This window comes from Penicillium pulvis (genome assembly GCF_028828015.1).
Source record: "Penicillium pulvis strain IBT 33274 chromosome Unknown scaffold_8_segment0_segment0, whole genome shotgun sequence".
Taxonomy (NCBI): domain Eukaryota; kingdom Fungi; phylum Ascomycota; class Eurotiomycetes; order Eurotiales; family Aspergillaceae; genus Penicillium; species Penicillium pulvis.
The window spans coordinates 538,905-553,024 of record NW_026643080.1 but is presented as its reverse complement, the minus strand read 5'-3'; the positions used below and the strand labels follow the sequence as shown (position 1 = coordinate 553,024).

The 14,120-nt window shown below is 48.3% G+C and overlaps 6 protein-coding genes across 6 annotated transcripts; 2 read left to right on the top strand and 4 right to left on the bottom strand.

Annotated features, from left to right (window-relative positions):
• Positions 1-1,275: 1,275 nt before the first annotated feature.
• On the bottom strand, positions 1,276-1,887 carry N7503_009609 (uncharacterized protein; the record flags this gene model as incomplete). Its single annotated transcript, XM_057069155.1, has 1 exon — positions 1,276-1,887. One exon carries the CDS (start codon positions 1,885-1,887, stop codon positions 1,276-1,278), a length of 612 nt encoding a protein of 203 aa, XP_056915766.1.
• Positions 1,888-3,194: 1,307 nt separating this feature from the next.
• On the top strand, positions 3,195-5,586 carry N7503_009608 (uncharacterized protein; the record flags this gene model as incomplete). Its single annotated transcript, XM_057069154.1, has 3 exons — positions 3,195-3,859; positions 3,918-4,763; positions 4,812-5,586. 3 exons carry the CDS (start codon positions 3,195-3,197, stop codon positions 5,584-5,586), a joined length of 2,286 nt encoding a protein of 761 aa, XP_056915765.1.
• Positions 5,587-5,659: 73 nt separating this feature from the next.
• N7503_009607 (uncharacterized protein) lies at positions 5,660-9,046 on the bottom strand (the record flags this gene model as incomplete). The annotated part of the gene is made up of 4 exons (XM_057069153.1): positions 5,660-7,146; positions 7,200-7,557; positions 7,606-8,569; positions 8,622-9,046. 4 exons carry the CDS (start codon positions 9,044-9,046, stop codon positions 5,660-5,662), a joined length of 3,234 nt encoding a protein of 1,077 aa, XP_056915764.1.
• A 941-nt stretch (positions 9,047-9,987) lies between these two features.
• Positions 9,988-10,951, top strand: N7503_009606 (EXPERA domain-containing protein; the record flags this gene model as incomplete). The annotated part of the gene is made up of 2 exons (XM_057069152.1): positions 9,988-10,050; positions 10,130-10,951. The coding sequence occupies 2 exons, from the start codon at positions 9,988-9,990 to the stop codon at positions 10,949-10,951; spliced, it is 885 nt and encodes a 294-aa protein (XP_056915763.1).
• Positions 10,952-11,182: 231 nt separating this feature from the next.
• N7503_009605 (putative mitochondrial carrier protein) lies at positions 11,183-12,723 on the bottom strand (the record flags this gene model as incomplete). The annotated part of the gene is made up of 2 exons (XM_057069151.1): positions 11,183-12,616; positions 12,688-12,723. The coding sequence occupies 2 exons, from the start codon at positions 12,721-12,723 to the stop codon at positions 11,183-11,185; spliced, it is 1,470 nt and encodes a 489-aa protein (XP_056915762.1).
• A 677-nt stretch (positions 12,724-13,400) lies between these two features.
• On the bottom strand, positions 13,401-14,115 carry N7503_009604 (histone H4; the record flags this gene model as incomplete). Its single annotated transcript, XM_057069150.1, has 2 exons — positions 14,021-14,115; positions 13,401-13,702 (listed from the first exon to the last, which is right to left on the bottom strand). Exons 1-2 carry the CDS (start codon positions 14,028-14,030, stop codon positions 13,401-13,403), a joined length of 312 nt encoding a protein of 103 aa, XP_056915761.1. The 5' UTR covers positions 14,031-14,115.
• Positions 14,116-14,120: the final 5 nt, after the last annotated feature.

Genomic DNA, 14,120 nt, shown 5'->3' with positions numbered 1-14,120 from the left:
AGACAATTACCCTTCTAGCGGCTTTCCAGAAGGATTCCCAGCCGAGGATGCACGAGTGCCCACTTGAGTCATGGCCCCCACAATTTGAACGCTAGCCAAGACACGGCTGAGAGGACAGGAAATCGGCACAGTAACTCCGAGTACCCAATGAATGACGCAGGACTACATCTCTACAGAGTCGGTATCGATTCTTTACTCTAGCGGTCCCAATCTTGAAATTTGTTAAGATCTTTTCGGGGCAAATCAGTGCTTACCTTTGCCATTCGGACCTGATGATACAATCCTTTCACGCTAATATTCCTAACTTGCCTGCAGAGTGCCAGCTGGCTCGCGAATGGAGGATGCGGTCAGCATTTCCTATGCATCACTACATAGTGACGATAATAGTCTTCTGCGTGGTGTGTCAAGCTTTACTTGATCTAATTAGCCTCTCCACCCTGACTATTGATCTGTCAAATTACTCAGAAAAATATCTGTGGAGTTAGTTCTGGAATTATCGAGTCTCACCAGGATGACTTACATCTTTCGATGGTCACTTATCTACATACAGAGGGAAGGCCTGGAGGAGTATCCGAAACAGGCTGGCCGTCAACTCGATGCAGTGAGCATCCACCCACGTATACAGATTTAGGCCATTGAGAGCTCCCTGAACTCACTAGGAAGATTTTGTTCATTGTGATGCAACTCGAAGAACCCAGTCCGTATCCTCTGCGGCCCCACTTGTAGCGTCGCCAATGCCGACCGGGCACACTGTATCGCAGTCTCATCAATCGCGCGAACCTAAAAATGTGGGTTTAAAGAAACACATCCATTCAAGCAACTCAGATATCTCGAAAAATCGATAGCGGGACTGTTTTATCTAGCCAGATGAGGGAAGAATGTATTTTTACACGAATACAACACCCACAGCATAGAAGCGATAGGAGCGTGGTTCGTGTACAAGAAGAAGCTGTACAAGCTTTAAGGCTTTGCATCTGCCAGATGTCGGTCGGACGCTGCGAGTTCCGTTCAACATGAAATCGTTTGTATTACCCAGGGCCTATCAGATCTTCATTGGAATTGTCTTTTTCTTCGGCCTGGCCGCGCGTGGCATCTTGTCAGACTTGGTCTAGCTTCTTGTGTATTATAATCTGACGGAAGAGAATCAAGATAATTATTGGACCAGCCAGCTATCACTCGATGACATTTTCTATCTAACGCTGCAGTCCATCCTCAATCTTTATGAACCGAATCATATCAAGCACGCCAAAAATCAACAAGCCACAAGTAACCAGATCATTCCTCCTTCAAACTAAAAAGACTCGCGCTCGGCTCCCTCCACGACCGCGGCTGCGCAGAATGCGACCTCCTGTGTCTCTTTTCAGTAACAAATTGCGGTGAATCCATCACTGAAATTGTGCTCCTTCTCTCGGTCACCATAACCGGCCTCGCCGACAACCTGGGAGGCATCCAACCCGAAATCATAACCTGATCTCCCGCGTTCATCATTGTCGGCATGACAAATAACGATCGGGTTTTATCGAGCGGCGGTCGACGAATCAGCCGCCGAAGCACGCTGCGATGAACATGCTTCCGTGCTTCAGCTGCTGAAGCAGAATTTGGGATATCGTCGCATCGCGGCTTTTGTATAGGGCGGGACCAGAGACGGTGCACGCTTCGTGACGGTGTCCTGACTATTCCTGCCATCTCGGCATCATCGGTACCGGGCTCTTCTTCCGCGATGAGAGGGACGACCGTGGACTGTTGAAAGGCCCATTGTTGGTTGGCTTCAGTGATTGATATTGGTTTGAGGTTGCGAATCTCCAGGTTGGATGGAGCGCGCATGCATAGCTCGGAGCCGCAGTGGGGCCAGGAGTGGTGTCTGCGGTGGTGTCGAAGGTTCGGCATCGTTGGGATTCGTGGGCAAGGTAAGTAAGTTTAGTATATTGAATGTATTCACCCAGCCCCCATTTTGAACAGAGTATGTTTTGTCAAAGGATTTCTCACTTCTTCCAGCTATTTCTCTCTGGATATAGGTTAGTGGATTCATTCTGCCTGGCAGGTCACAACATTATAAATCGACGGGCTTTGGCTGACGCCCGCCAAGTTTCTACACGTGCCGGGCATAGTCTCATTGAGCGCCCGGGTGATATATCATTTGCAGGCTAGTATGACCATCAAATTCCAAGTTTTGGGGGGGCTGGGTGGATCGAAACACCCTCAGAAAGGGGTATCTCGAAAATCTAGAGTCGATGCATATCGAGGGTGAGAATTCTATAGCGGGTGGAAGATTGAAGGTCAGCGATTAGTAAAGGAGTGGGGTCTAGCTCTATACTACCGAAAGAGGCATATCAAACCAATACCTCAAAAACAAAGACGTGGCTTCAGTTAAATGGTTCTCGTATTTGTCGAGGGGCACGAATCCTCATCGCGGGAAATGACCTCCGAATATGACTGGGTCAAGCGGGTTGACTATTACTACGGACCCCATGACTGCGGCACACTGATGTTAGTCACCGGCTGGATAGGGCTGGGGATGCATTTTCACTGGAGGAAAGATGATCCACGCAGGTACCAAAAGGTCGGCGAATTATAACTGGCTGATCAGTAGTTGAATGTGGTGGTCGCAGCCTGGGAATAAGACTGGGACTATAGGACTATAATTGGGAAAACAGACATCAACCATCACCAAGTGGTCGAGCGGAAACTCGACTATTTCATCTTCCTTGGTCTAGTGGTCATGATTTCCGCTTGTCATTAATACCGATAAGCGCGGGAGACCGGGGTTCGATTCCCCGAGGGAGAGATTTCTTTTTTAATAAATTTTTTTTTTATCTTTCTTTCCTTTTTTCCCCATTGTAATTCTCAAATCCCAAGATTCTATCTATTTCGTCTATTATTGTCCTGTACTGTATTTAGTCAAACAAAGTGGGTTGATCAACAACTTATTAGCCAAACAAATTCAACGTATGAATTCCGCCCCCAACCCGCCAAGGTCTGTGCCCCCAGAATTGGGGGCGGACACGGGTTGTTTATCCATGGCGGGCCCTGCATAGCTATACAATGTCGATCATGTACACCAAATGGGCCGATCTTCACGTCAAAGCCCTGCTACAATGCATGCAGGGTCCATAGCCCCGTTCCGCACACTGTAAACTTTCCTTTTTTTTCTCTCTCTCTTTTAGTTCCTTCAATAATAAAGCATAGAATTTATTATGCCCTTGTCCGAGAAGATTGGTGCTCCGAATGTACGGGCCTGGGTCCGGCGCTTTGCTCCAGCCCAGCGCTACCATAGCGCAACAGGTGAAGATGCAGACGAAGCAGAGCTAGTTTCAATCCCCAGTCAACAATCTTTGAGCCTCAACTCTCAGATCGCCAAAAGAGAGACGAGTACCCCAAATGACCCGACTGGTTCTGCGCCTTTCCTAGAGGAAGTGACCATCGGTAGTGACACCAACAATTGTCGGAAAAGACCTGCCTGGATCAAAGGTGTATATATTTGCGCATATGCAACCGCCGGTCTACTGCTACTGAATACCATCTTGATTTCCGTAGCAGGCGGACTAGCCTCAAAAAATTCAGGCTCTGGAGGATCTACAAATTCAAAAGTTGTGTACGATGGCAGCTGCGCCATAACAAGTCGATGGAACACAGCCCTCCATTTTATCATCAACGTTCTCAGTACCGGTATTTTGGCAGCAAGCAATTACTGTATGCAAACGCTTGTCGCTCCAACCAGAGACGAAATTGATTTGTGCCACGCAAAGCGTCGCTGGTTGGATATTGGCGGTTCCAGCTTCCGAAATCTATTCGCGATACCGTTTGACCGTCTTGGACTTTGGTTGATTTTGATACTCACTGCCACCCCGTTTCATTTACTGTACGAATTCATAAATACAAATGCTGTCGCTTGGAAGGCGTGCTAACATGTCTTCCAGATATAATTCTGTCATTTTCGAAAGCTTGTCTTACAATGACTACTGGACATTCGTTGGACCATCCGATTTTGACGCTCAACACATACGAAATCTGACTACTCCCGGATTAGAGAAATGCTTCGGAACCCAAGAAAGCGGCATATTCTTTGGTGGGTTGAACGACAAAGGTGACGGCCAAACCATCGATTGGGATCATATAGTGCAAATTGTTTCGGAAGAAAAGAGCGAGGCAATTTCCACTCAGCAGTGTGTCGACTATCGCGAAGCGACCGGCCAAGGATATAATTTTCAATCAAAGTACAAGGGCCTTATTCTCCTCTCGAGTGATCTGAGTATCAAAGATGGAGGGGATAACTCTATTCTTTGGAATCGTGGCCAAGATCTTGAACAGTCAATCATAGCTTCATCGTTTGCCAACACCGACGTCTCCAACACATCATCTCAAGAATGCGCCGTTTCACCTTATTATCGAATGCTACCTCTCGGTGGATGCTTAGCATTTGAAGGCAAGACGAATTGTCAACTGCTCTTCAATCCTACAATTGGCGTGGTGATCTCACTAGCCACGCTGGTGAAGGTAGTTGCGATGTTTCTTGCAGCCAGAATCCAACGCTCTCGAGCACCTCCTCTTCTTACGATAGGCGATGCAGTTGCATCCTTCTTACAAAGACCTGATGATACGACGAAAGGAATTTGTTGGGCGTCCTTCCGGCGCATTAAAAAAGACTGGAGGCGCCATCCTGTATTGTCGGACCAACCACCGCCCAGAGTGTACGGGCATCTATCACCGCGGAAGCAGTGGAGAAAGGCATCTAGCCCTTTCTTTTGGCTAGCCACCTCATTGATGTGAGTCTTCTACAATCTCATGCTTACATTGTATCTAATGTCGTCTAGTTTCTCTATAGGTATCGGCGGGGCGGCAGTTTTCGCTCCTGGCCTTACCTTGAACATGTTTGGAGGTCTCTGGAACTCAGACAACAATGTGAAAAACTTTGGCATGTATGTCAGCAGCAACTATTCAGAGTTGAAAGGCGTGGTGGTCGCCAACAGCGTTCAGTTGGTCGTCACAGTCGCCTATTATCTCTTCAATAGGGTATTGACTGGCATGTTGGCTTCTGCGGAGTACAGTTCCTATGGCACTGACCGGAAGGCACTTCGTGTTACTTGGCCCGTCAAAGACAGCAAGCAACGCTCAACCTACTGGCTGAGTGTACCCTATAAATACGGGATCCCAATTCTGTTACTCTTCACGACAATCCACTGGCTTGTTTCACAGGGTTACTACTACGTTTTGATGATACCCTATGGGGCAGACAATCAACCAATGTACGAAAAGAAGATTAGCTCGCTTGGGGTCTCATCGCTGCCTATATTCCTTGCCGCGGTGATTGGCTTCATCGCGGGTATGTTGTTGCTTTCTTTGGCATTTCGGAGGCTCAAGTCGCTTATACCGCTGGCGGGGACCTGTAGCGCTGCTATCAGTGCCGCCTGTCATCCACCCGATGACGTTTGTACCGCCACTGCAGCCCACAGCGAGCTAATGTGGGGTGAGACTAGTTTGCCATCAGATTGCATTGATGATGAGACTGACGGGCGCGAGGTTCGAGGGCACTGCAGCTTTACGCCATTAGATGCAAGGCAGCCTTCATTGGAAAAGTTGTATTCTTAGATTATTTACAGCTGCTATATTTGCTATTATGACTAGTGGCTTGGTTCAAAGAAATAGATAAGGCCGGTTTACTCTAATGCCCCGACAAAGAACTAAACGTGGAGGAAATTGGCCTTCCTTGGAGAACACTCAGAAATCCTTCTTTATCTGTGCGTTTAAAGTAGTCAGCAAAGCACAAAATCGTTGCAGTTAGGAAAAGATCACCTTGAGCAGTCCGAAAGACTATCGAAATGGCCCCTTCCCGATCCGCAAGAGTATTAGACTTAGGAGTTCGAGCCATAATGTTCATCATATCCAAGCTCATCCCACGAGCATACGGCAACCTCGGAAAATTCACACGGGTATTTTCCTTCGAGGAGTCAGGGACGTCCGAAGGAAGAGACATGGTTAGCCATACATCAGGAACACCGTCATCCCAACGCGCGGCAAGCTGCGTTGTATTACCCCTGCGCCATAATTGGAGTTCGGCGCCACCTTTGCCAGATTTCTTGCCTCCCAGCAGATTACTCTTAGTTGAAAGTGATTGAATACGCCTTGAGTAAGATAGGTCATATAATGGAGAAAGAGCACTCATAAATGCACGCGAAACAGAATCACTGTTGAATGCGATGACTGCTGGTCTATTCTTTTTTTCACAACGCGAGAACACGACGGGCTTGTCTGCAGCGAAGAGTTGGTTCACATGGGAAGAGATATAGTCCGTGTAGGAGGCGTGGGGAAATCGGACGCTGAGTGATGAATGCTGATAAACAAAGTCCGTGTCACGATAGAGGAAGTAGACATCAGAATAGCGCCATTGTGAGTTGTTCTGGAAAATGACCGCAGCCTTGTACTGCTTGTGTAGGGTTCCTGTGTCAACAACGTCATATATGCGACCAGAGCTGCTGGGCTCAGACCAGGAGAAGTCTGGTTTGAAATTGATCTCCAGGATGGCTCTCTCGAAGTCCTCGGCGCCTTGTTCAGTGCTGAAATTCAGTCCTACTCCGATGTTTGGCGCACTGTCATCGTAGAGGTAAGAATGCAGAATGTTGTAGTTGCCGTCTGTCTTTGTTCGTTCTTGACAAGCATCGGACCATTTCAGAAGTACCTGGCGCGACAGATCCTCGCGATTGATTTGAACACGACTGAGGGGCATGAAGAGTTCGATGCACCGTGGGTTTCTTTGTGCTGCGCATGGACTGATCACCATTCTTCGAGTACAGCGCCAAGCCTCACCAAATGATCTCTCGAGGATACGGACGTTGCATGACCTGATTATCATTGGTGGGTTCATGGGCTTCATGTTCGGAGTTTTGAGGTGCTCAAAGAGCTCCACTGAACCCTTGAAGATGATAGTCTCGGTAAACTCTTTTGAATCGATTGGCTCCCTCTGCCAGACAGCGTCAAAATAGGTCCTGGGAATATGAATGAAATGACCCAAATCAGCTTCAAATTGGAACGAAATCGAGACGCTTGTATTATCGAACATGAACGACACGGGTTCCGAGATTCGGGCTCCGGGAAATCCAGTCAGATTGGCATTAGCGAGATTGATCAGCGGTGGTAGGTCATCAGGTACAACTGCGAGTATATTAGTGGCTTTTTTATGATGAATAAAAGATCATGAAGCTTACAGTCTCGCTGAAGGCAAAGGGAGCCACTCTGATTGCAAAGAATGATCTTTGGCTCGCTTTCGCCGTCCTTGGTTGCCAATAAAAGCATGTATGGAGCACCTCTTGTGCGTATGCGAAATTTCTTAGATCCAATGCCTGCATTGACAAAGATGCGATAGAGGACCCTTTCCTCTTCACTACCCGAATCTTCCTGGTTAACAGCCACCCAACGTGTATTCTCGAGCCCGAAGAAGTCCAAGCTGCTTTGTGATGCTTCCTCCGGCTGAACAGGCTCCCAGATGTCCAAGTCCTGGGCAGACAAGCTCGAAGGCTCGGGGATATCCAAAGAAGAATACTGAGAAAGCTCATCATTGACGCCCTATATTCAATCAATACTGGAAGACACATGTCGGACGAGGATACCTACTTCAGAAAGATCAGAAACTGTTTTGCGATTCTCATCAGTCAACAAAGCAGGAGAGCTCTCGTCTCTGAGAACAATCTCATAGAGAATGTACGAAGATTTGAGGAGGTCAACATAAGCCTGCTGCGAGGCAGATCTAGAGTCACTCGGCACATTTATACCACCTCGAGCACTGACAAGGTTATGCTTGCCACAACTGGCCAGAGTAGCACGCGCCTTCAACAGCCACCAAGTCGCAATACGAAGCCAATCCCTGGTGATGAGCCTTCGGGCCTGAAGCTCCTCGCTGACCGAGGACTTGAAGGCCTTCAAGATAGCTTCATCAGGCTTGTGCATCTTGTTCTGTGGCACATACCTTATCGGCCGAGCCAATTGTTCTTGAAGCCTGACCTGGCGCAGCTGTTGCATTGCACTAGTGACAACCCCCATAACATTCCCATGGCCAAATTCAGTGGACGATGTCTCGCTGGATTTACCCATGCTCTGCATTTCTTGAATGTCAGAAATGTTTTCCCATAGCATTTTGTCGGACGCGCGACCGTCAATAGAGCCTTCGTAGAGCGGTTGAGAGCTGAGGGCTCGAGAATTATTGAGCCTTTCCACCAATTTCTGAGAATGCGAGCGACTGTGCATTGAAGGTGATGTAGGGGCAGTTCCGCCATAGAAGGACCCATCAGATCCGGACATAACAGACTCGGATGAGGTGGATGTATGTTTAGGCCGACCGGGGACTCGATGCTCTTGTCCCTGGGAGCTGCGGGAAGCTAGCGAAGACACTCGAGGAATTATCAGCTGGGGCGTGTATGCATCTAAAAGATCCTCGTAGTCCGTAGACACACCGCTCTTGATGCTCAGAGGCGATACCACTAAGCTTGAATCGCGCCGAGAAGTTTCGAGAGCGAGCAAAGCCTGCTCATCATCCTCCATTGCTTGTACCATTGTTCGTTCGATATCGGCAAGGGAAGAGCTGAACGATAAGAATTAATACTTGCATGATTTTGGAATAGAGGGGAGCTTACTTTTCCATTGGGCTCATACACAGGCTTAGATTGCATGTGTGAACAATGAGCTTAGACCTGATATCCTCAACTTGCGTCCGTTGTGTAGACCACTTGACTTTTTGCCAAAAAGTCTTTCCCTCTGGAATTCCCAGCTCTCGGTGCCCGTTGAGAAGGCTCGTTAACCAAGTCAAGGTTTCAAAGCAACCGTTTAGACATCGCTCCAAAATGAACCGACGCTCTTCGCTCATTTGCTCAAAACATGCTGTATTGGAGATAAAGTCATCACTGAGGGTTCTCATCACACCCTGTAGCGATCCCAGCCCCGTAACGAGGTTGCGAAACCCGTCGGGGGCATCTTTTGCGAAAGTCTGACACTGATTGTAGATTTCCCAAGTCGCCTTTGTCAGGGCAGGGATATCGGTGATCCCAAGGTTCTCTTCCATGGTGAAAGGGGAAGTAAATATAGATCGTTGCAGTGCGAAGATTGGAACAAAAGTTATTTTGCTCAGCTTCCCAGGTTCATTATTGAGCAACACTGAAGATCCAGCTGAGTTGTGTGCCCCGCCAAAGCAGCCCAAACCACAAGACTGCAAGACTAGCGCAATTCGTCACAATAGAGGCGGAATGAGTTGAAGAGTTGCTGCAGGTTCTCGGGCGCAACGCCAGGTTTGAAGAATTTCGGGGTGATCCAAGTCCCCACGGAAAGGTACAGCAATAGCACAGGAGAAAATCAAAATAAGATAAAAAAAGGATTTTTGCTTGACTTCCAATCAAAGAGGTGATTGTCTTCCTGTCAAACATTCGGGGCAGACTGGGAAACCAATCGATACCCCCGGTTGATTGCTTCGTCTGGCGCCTGTACCGCCACCGACCCTCAACATGAACTTTAAGGTAAAAGAAACACGTTCTTGAGAAAGAGTTTCGAATTCGACTAATATCTCTTTGACTTGCAGCATAGAATGAGCGTCCTGGGATGACAGATCTCTTTCATTCTCGGAGCCACGAGCTATAGGGTTCTTGAATTAGACTGGAAGAACAAAGAACTGCTGAAGAACAACTCAGGTGAAAGAACATCGGGCTGTGATAGACTCCGCAACCTTGGAATAGAGCATTTTATCTTTCACCTATTCAAGTCCTTTGCTTTCCTTTCATCAAAGTAGAAATGAAAAAATTCACAGTGAAAGTGGCATTTTCATATTTAAAGTGTGTTCCAGGGACGGGAGTAACTCCTAACCTTAAAACTTCTTATACTTCAATGCAAAACACTACCGATATCGCCGGTATCGCCAGCATCACCGACAACGCCATGTCAAGCTTCCAATTTATTAAAAACCTACTTGTTCGATCGCGTGTAATGCAGCCAAATCTTTGGATGACGGCCATAATGACTGCAAAGAAGTTGTATATCGCATGCAAAGCTAATCCATACTATGTAACGCCTTTCGCGGTAAGTACCCGGACACCTCAGGCACCGCAGATCATCAAAGCTCCACCAGAAACCCAAACTAATTAAATTTCCCCTTTAGCTCGCCAGCGCCGTCTTTGGCTTCACCTTCTCCCCAGAAGCTTCCCGCTGCAGACCATACTGCAACACATACTACAACAAGATGACCGACACATTCTCCGTGGACCTCCCCACGGCCATCTGTCTCCTCTTCTCCCTGGGGATGATGCCAACCGCCTACTTCCTCACCAATTACCTCCTCCCCGTCAATAAAACCAAGGGTCGCGACCGCTTCCTCTTCGCCTGGCACACCTACGATGCCCTGACTCACATCTTCATTGAGGGTTCCTTCCTTTGGGAATGCTTCACGAGCTGGGCTCCCGTCGCCGGCATCCACAGCACAGAACCCTTCTTCCTCAATCGGCCCGATCGCAACTACGGTCCCGCATACGGCACCGGTCCCTTTGCGCGTCTGTGGCAGGAATACGCTAAGGCTGATCGTCGCTGGGCTGGCGCTGATATTACCGTCGTGTCGCTGGAGCTTTTGACTGTTATTCTGGGTGGACCGGCTGCTATCTACATCTGTTATTTGATTGTGAAGGCCAATAGCAAGCTTGCATCGCAGGTGCGTGGGGCTGTCAAGGCTAAGCTTTGGTTTGCTTCGGCTGTGCTTGCAACTGCGGAACTTTATGGAGGTTTTATGACTTTTGCGCCAGAGTGGTTGACTGGCTCGACTCAGCTTGCAACACACGATTTCGTTTACATGTGGTTGTATCTTGTCTTCTTCAATGGGCTTTGGGTGTGTATTCCCCTTTGGGTCCTGTTGCAGGCCTGGGTGGAGATGAAGGCTGCCTTTGTGATGAAGGAGGGCGTTGAGAAGGCTGAGCACCGGAAGAGGTATTAGCAACTGGAAAGCGAGATGAATATGTATCGCATGGGATTAAACTTTAGACATTATTTTTGTACTTATTAGCGAAGTTGTGAATTGGGCGGAGAAAATATCACTTAGAAAAGAATGGGCTTAAGTTTCATGATATACTGTACACGCTGAATAATTGGGCAATTTGGAAACCATATAAAACAATGCTCAAACCCTTGAAACCGCAGGTCAACGCAGTTGCACTTTAGTAACTGTTTAACCCTTATGAACTCGATCCTTCTCCCAGAACCAGTGGTAGAAGCTCTTCCACTCTGCAGCCTCATCCTGAACATAATCCCCCACCAATTCAGCAGTCTCGTTAATATCTTCTGCCACGGGGGAGATCTTCAGCCCAGATGACGCATCAACGCCATGTCCAGCATCCCCAGCCACATTAGCAGCAGCAGCAGCAGCCGTATTTGAAGTCGTATCCACAGCCACACTACCGGCGTGGTTATTCAACGCATCCTCAGCACCTTCCTTAGCCCTCTCCGCGAGATCGCGAGCTCCCTCAAGTGCAACCTCACTGTACTCCTCTGCCTGCTCTCGAGCACGCACAAGCAGCTCCTCTGGCGACGGGTAGCGACGCAGAAGCGTAAGGAGGATGTAATAACTCTTCACAATAGAGCTATACACGGCGTCCTTCGCTAGCATAGTAAAGCCTTGAGAGAAGAATCCCTTCAAAACTTCACCGGGTAAACCGGCGTAAAGAGCGCGGATACCTTCCACACGCGCGATAGTGATAACATTGTAGACAATTTGAGGCATAAGGGCGGATAAAATGGTCCTCCCTTGGCCTGGCTTCTGCGACTCGCTAGCCATAGCCTGCGCACGCGTCTTCGCCAGCGAAAACGGATAGGTAATCGACGATGCCACTGACTTGCTCAACGCAGCCATCAAAAATGTTACCGCAGCGGATGGCTTATCTCTCTTTGCACGCGGAAGAAGTGCACGTTTGAACACCTCATTGAGGAATAGAGTAATTGACGGGTTTAGTGTCAAGATCAATGACGCCGAATATCCGGACCAGAACCCAGCTATACCCTTCTCCTTTCGAATCTTCGCTGCGATATCGGCCGTTGATTGATCATTTCCGCTGGAGCCCTTCCGCGCAGCCGTCTGCTTTCTCGTGACGATGTTCGATAGAGGCGTCGTGAACAGCTTCGAGAAGGCGCCTGCTACAATTCCGATCGCAAGTTCGTCTAGGATGGGGAGGACAATATTCTTTGTCTTTGCTGCGCGGGCGGGCCCAACGCGTGCGATGATACGGCGCTGTCGGACGGTTGTATAGGCAAGGAAGAAGAGGAATGAATCAAGTATTGTTTTGCAGGTGTCCTGTGCTAGACCAGGATAGAGGCCTGCAAGACCTTGATCGAGGTAGATTTTGTAGGCTGCGTCGAGGATACTGGTATATTCTTCCTCCTCTTCAGAACTATCATCATCTTTCTTGTCCTTGGCCTTCTTTTGTTGGGTCTGTAATCGAGCGACGATGACACTGAGGGGGTAGACGACAACATTGGAAACGGCCGAGCCTACGGCACCGGCGACCGCATTGCCTAAAACTGGAAGGGCAGGACCACGGAGGGCTTTGGCTTTCCAGTCGTCGCTTGCGTTTTGGATTTCCCAGCGATAGGAGGGGTGGAAGGCATCCTGTGAGATGATGCTGTCAGAGACTTGGGACTGATTGATTGAATCCAGCTGGGAAACAGATCTAGACATACCAGCTGAGACTCGTAGGTGAGTTTGTACTCCGCCATGATGAAGTTTGGCGTTGAAATGGACTGGTTGTTGAGGACTCCTAGTCCTTGAGATACAGCTGCTTACTCCCGACCGGGGGATCTCAGATGTTATTGTTTGTATTTGGGTTCACAGGCCTAAATTGGAGCTAGAATGTTAAAGTTGGGAAAATAACATCCCCGGAGATGGAAAAAAAGGCTTTCGCAAGAGATACCATCAGCGATCACAAAAAGCGGGCACGTTGCTTATTGGAATGTGAAGATGTACTCATGGCCGAGGTAGCGAGCGATCCATTACATCATGCCGATCATGTGGTCCGTGCCGAGGATGGGCTGATTCCACGCGACGGGTTATACAGGATGCAATTACTTGATTTCCGTACGAATCGATCTTACGTTCAAAATCAGGAGATTCAACTGTAGACATTCGTTTGATACTAGCTCAGCGAGCCTCGTTGATAACTAACTAGATCAAATCCAAACCCAATTCCCATAAATTGTCGCATAAACCCCATCGAGCCCAGATCTTCCTGACCGTAATACCCGATCAACCCATAAAATAAACCAAAATGTAATAATGTTTCGATATGTCTTTGAAACGAAGAAAAACAAAAAGCAACCGTCACACCGTTGAGCGCGTTAAAGAAATAAGGCAGAAAAGCCGACAAGCATATCCATGAAGATAGACATGGGGCAATTTAGCCACCGAAACCGTACAGGGTACGGCCCTGGCGCTTGAGAGCGTAGACAACGTCGAGGGAGGTGACGGTCTTACGCTTAGCGTGCTCAGTGTAGGTGACGGCGTCACGGATGACGGACTCCAAGAAGGTCTTGAGGACACCACGGGTCTCCTCGTAGATCATGGCAGAGATACGCTTGACACCACCACGGCGAGCGAGACGACGGATAGCGGGCTTGGTGATACCCTGAATGTTGTCACGCAAAATCTTGCGGTGACGCTTGGCGCCGCCCTTGCCGAGACCCTTACCGCCCTTGCCACCTGGAATAGGATATTAGTATGAATTGAGATGAAGAAGTGAAAGAAGAATAGAAAAGACAAGAAAAATAAAATAAAGATGGGATGACAGCGACAGCATGGTCAACTTAAAGTCGAATGGAGGGGAGGGTTTCCCAATTGGGTTAGAGTTGCAATGCACGTTGGCCTAAGGCACGCGATCGGGACTGGTCGCCACCAATTATCGGCCGCCAGGGGCATCACCAACTTGAACCTCAACAACGTTGGAAAACACAACAGCGACCGCGAGGTCAAAAAGGAACGCGAGGATAAACAAGATATATGAACAGGAAATCAACTTACGTCCAGACATATTGGCAGAGATAAAATAAGTGATGAAATAGACAGGCGTTGATGGTTAGGAAGCGGTGGTGTCGATAAACGTATCGACGGTTAGCGAGTT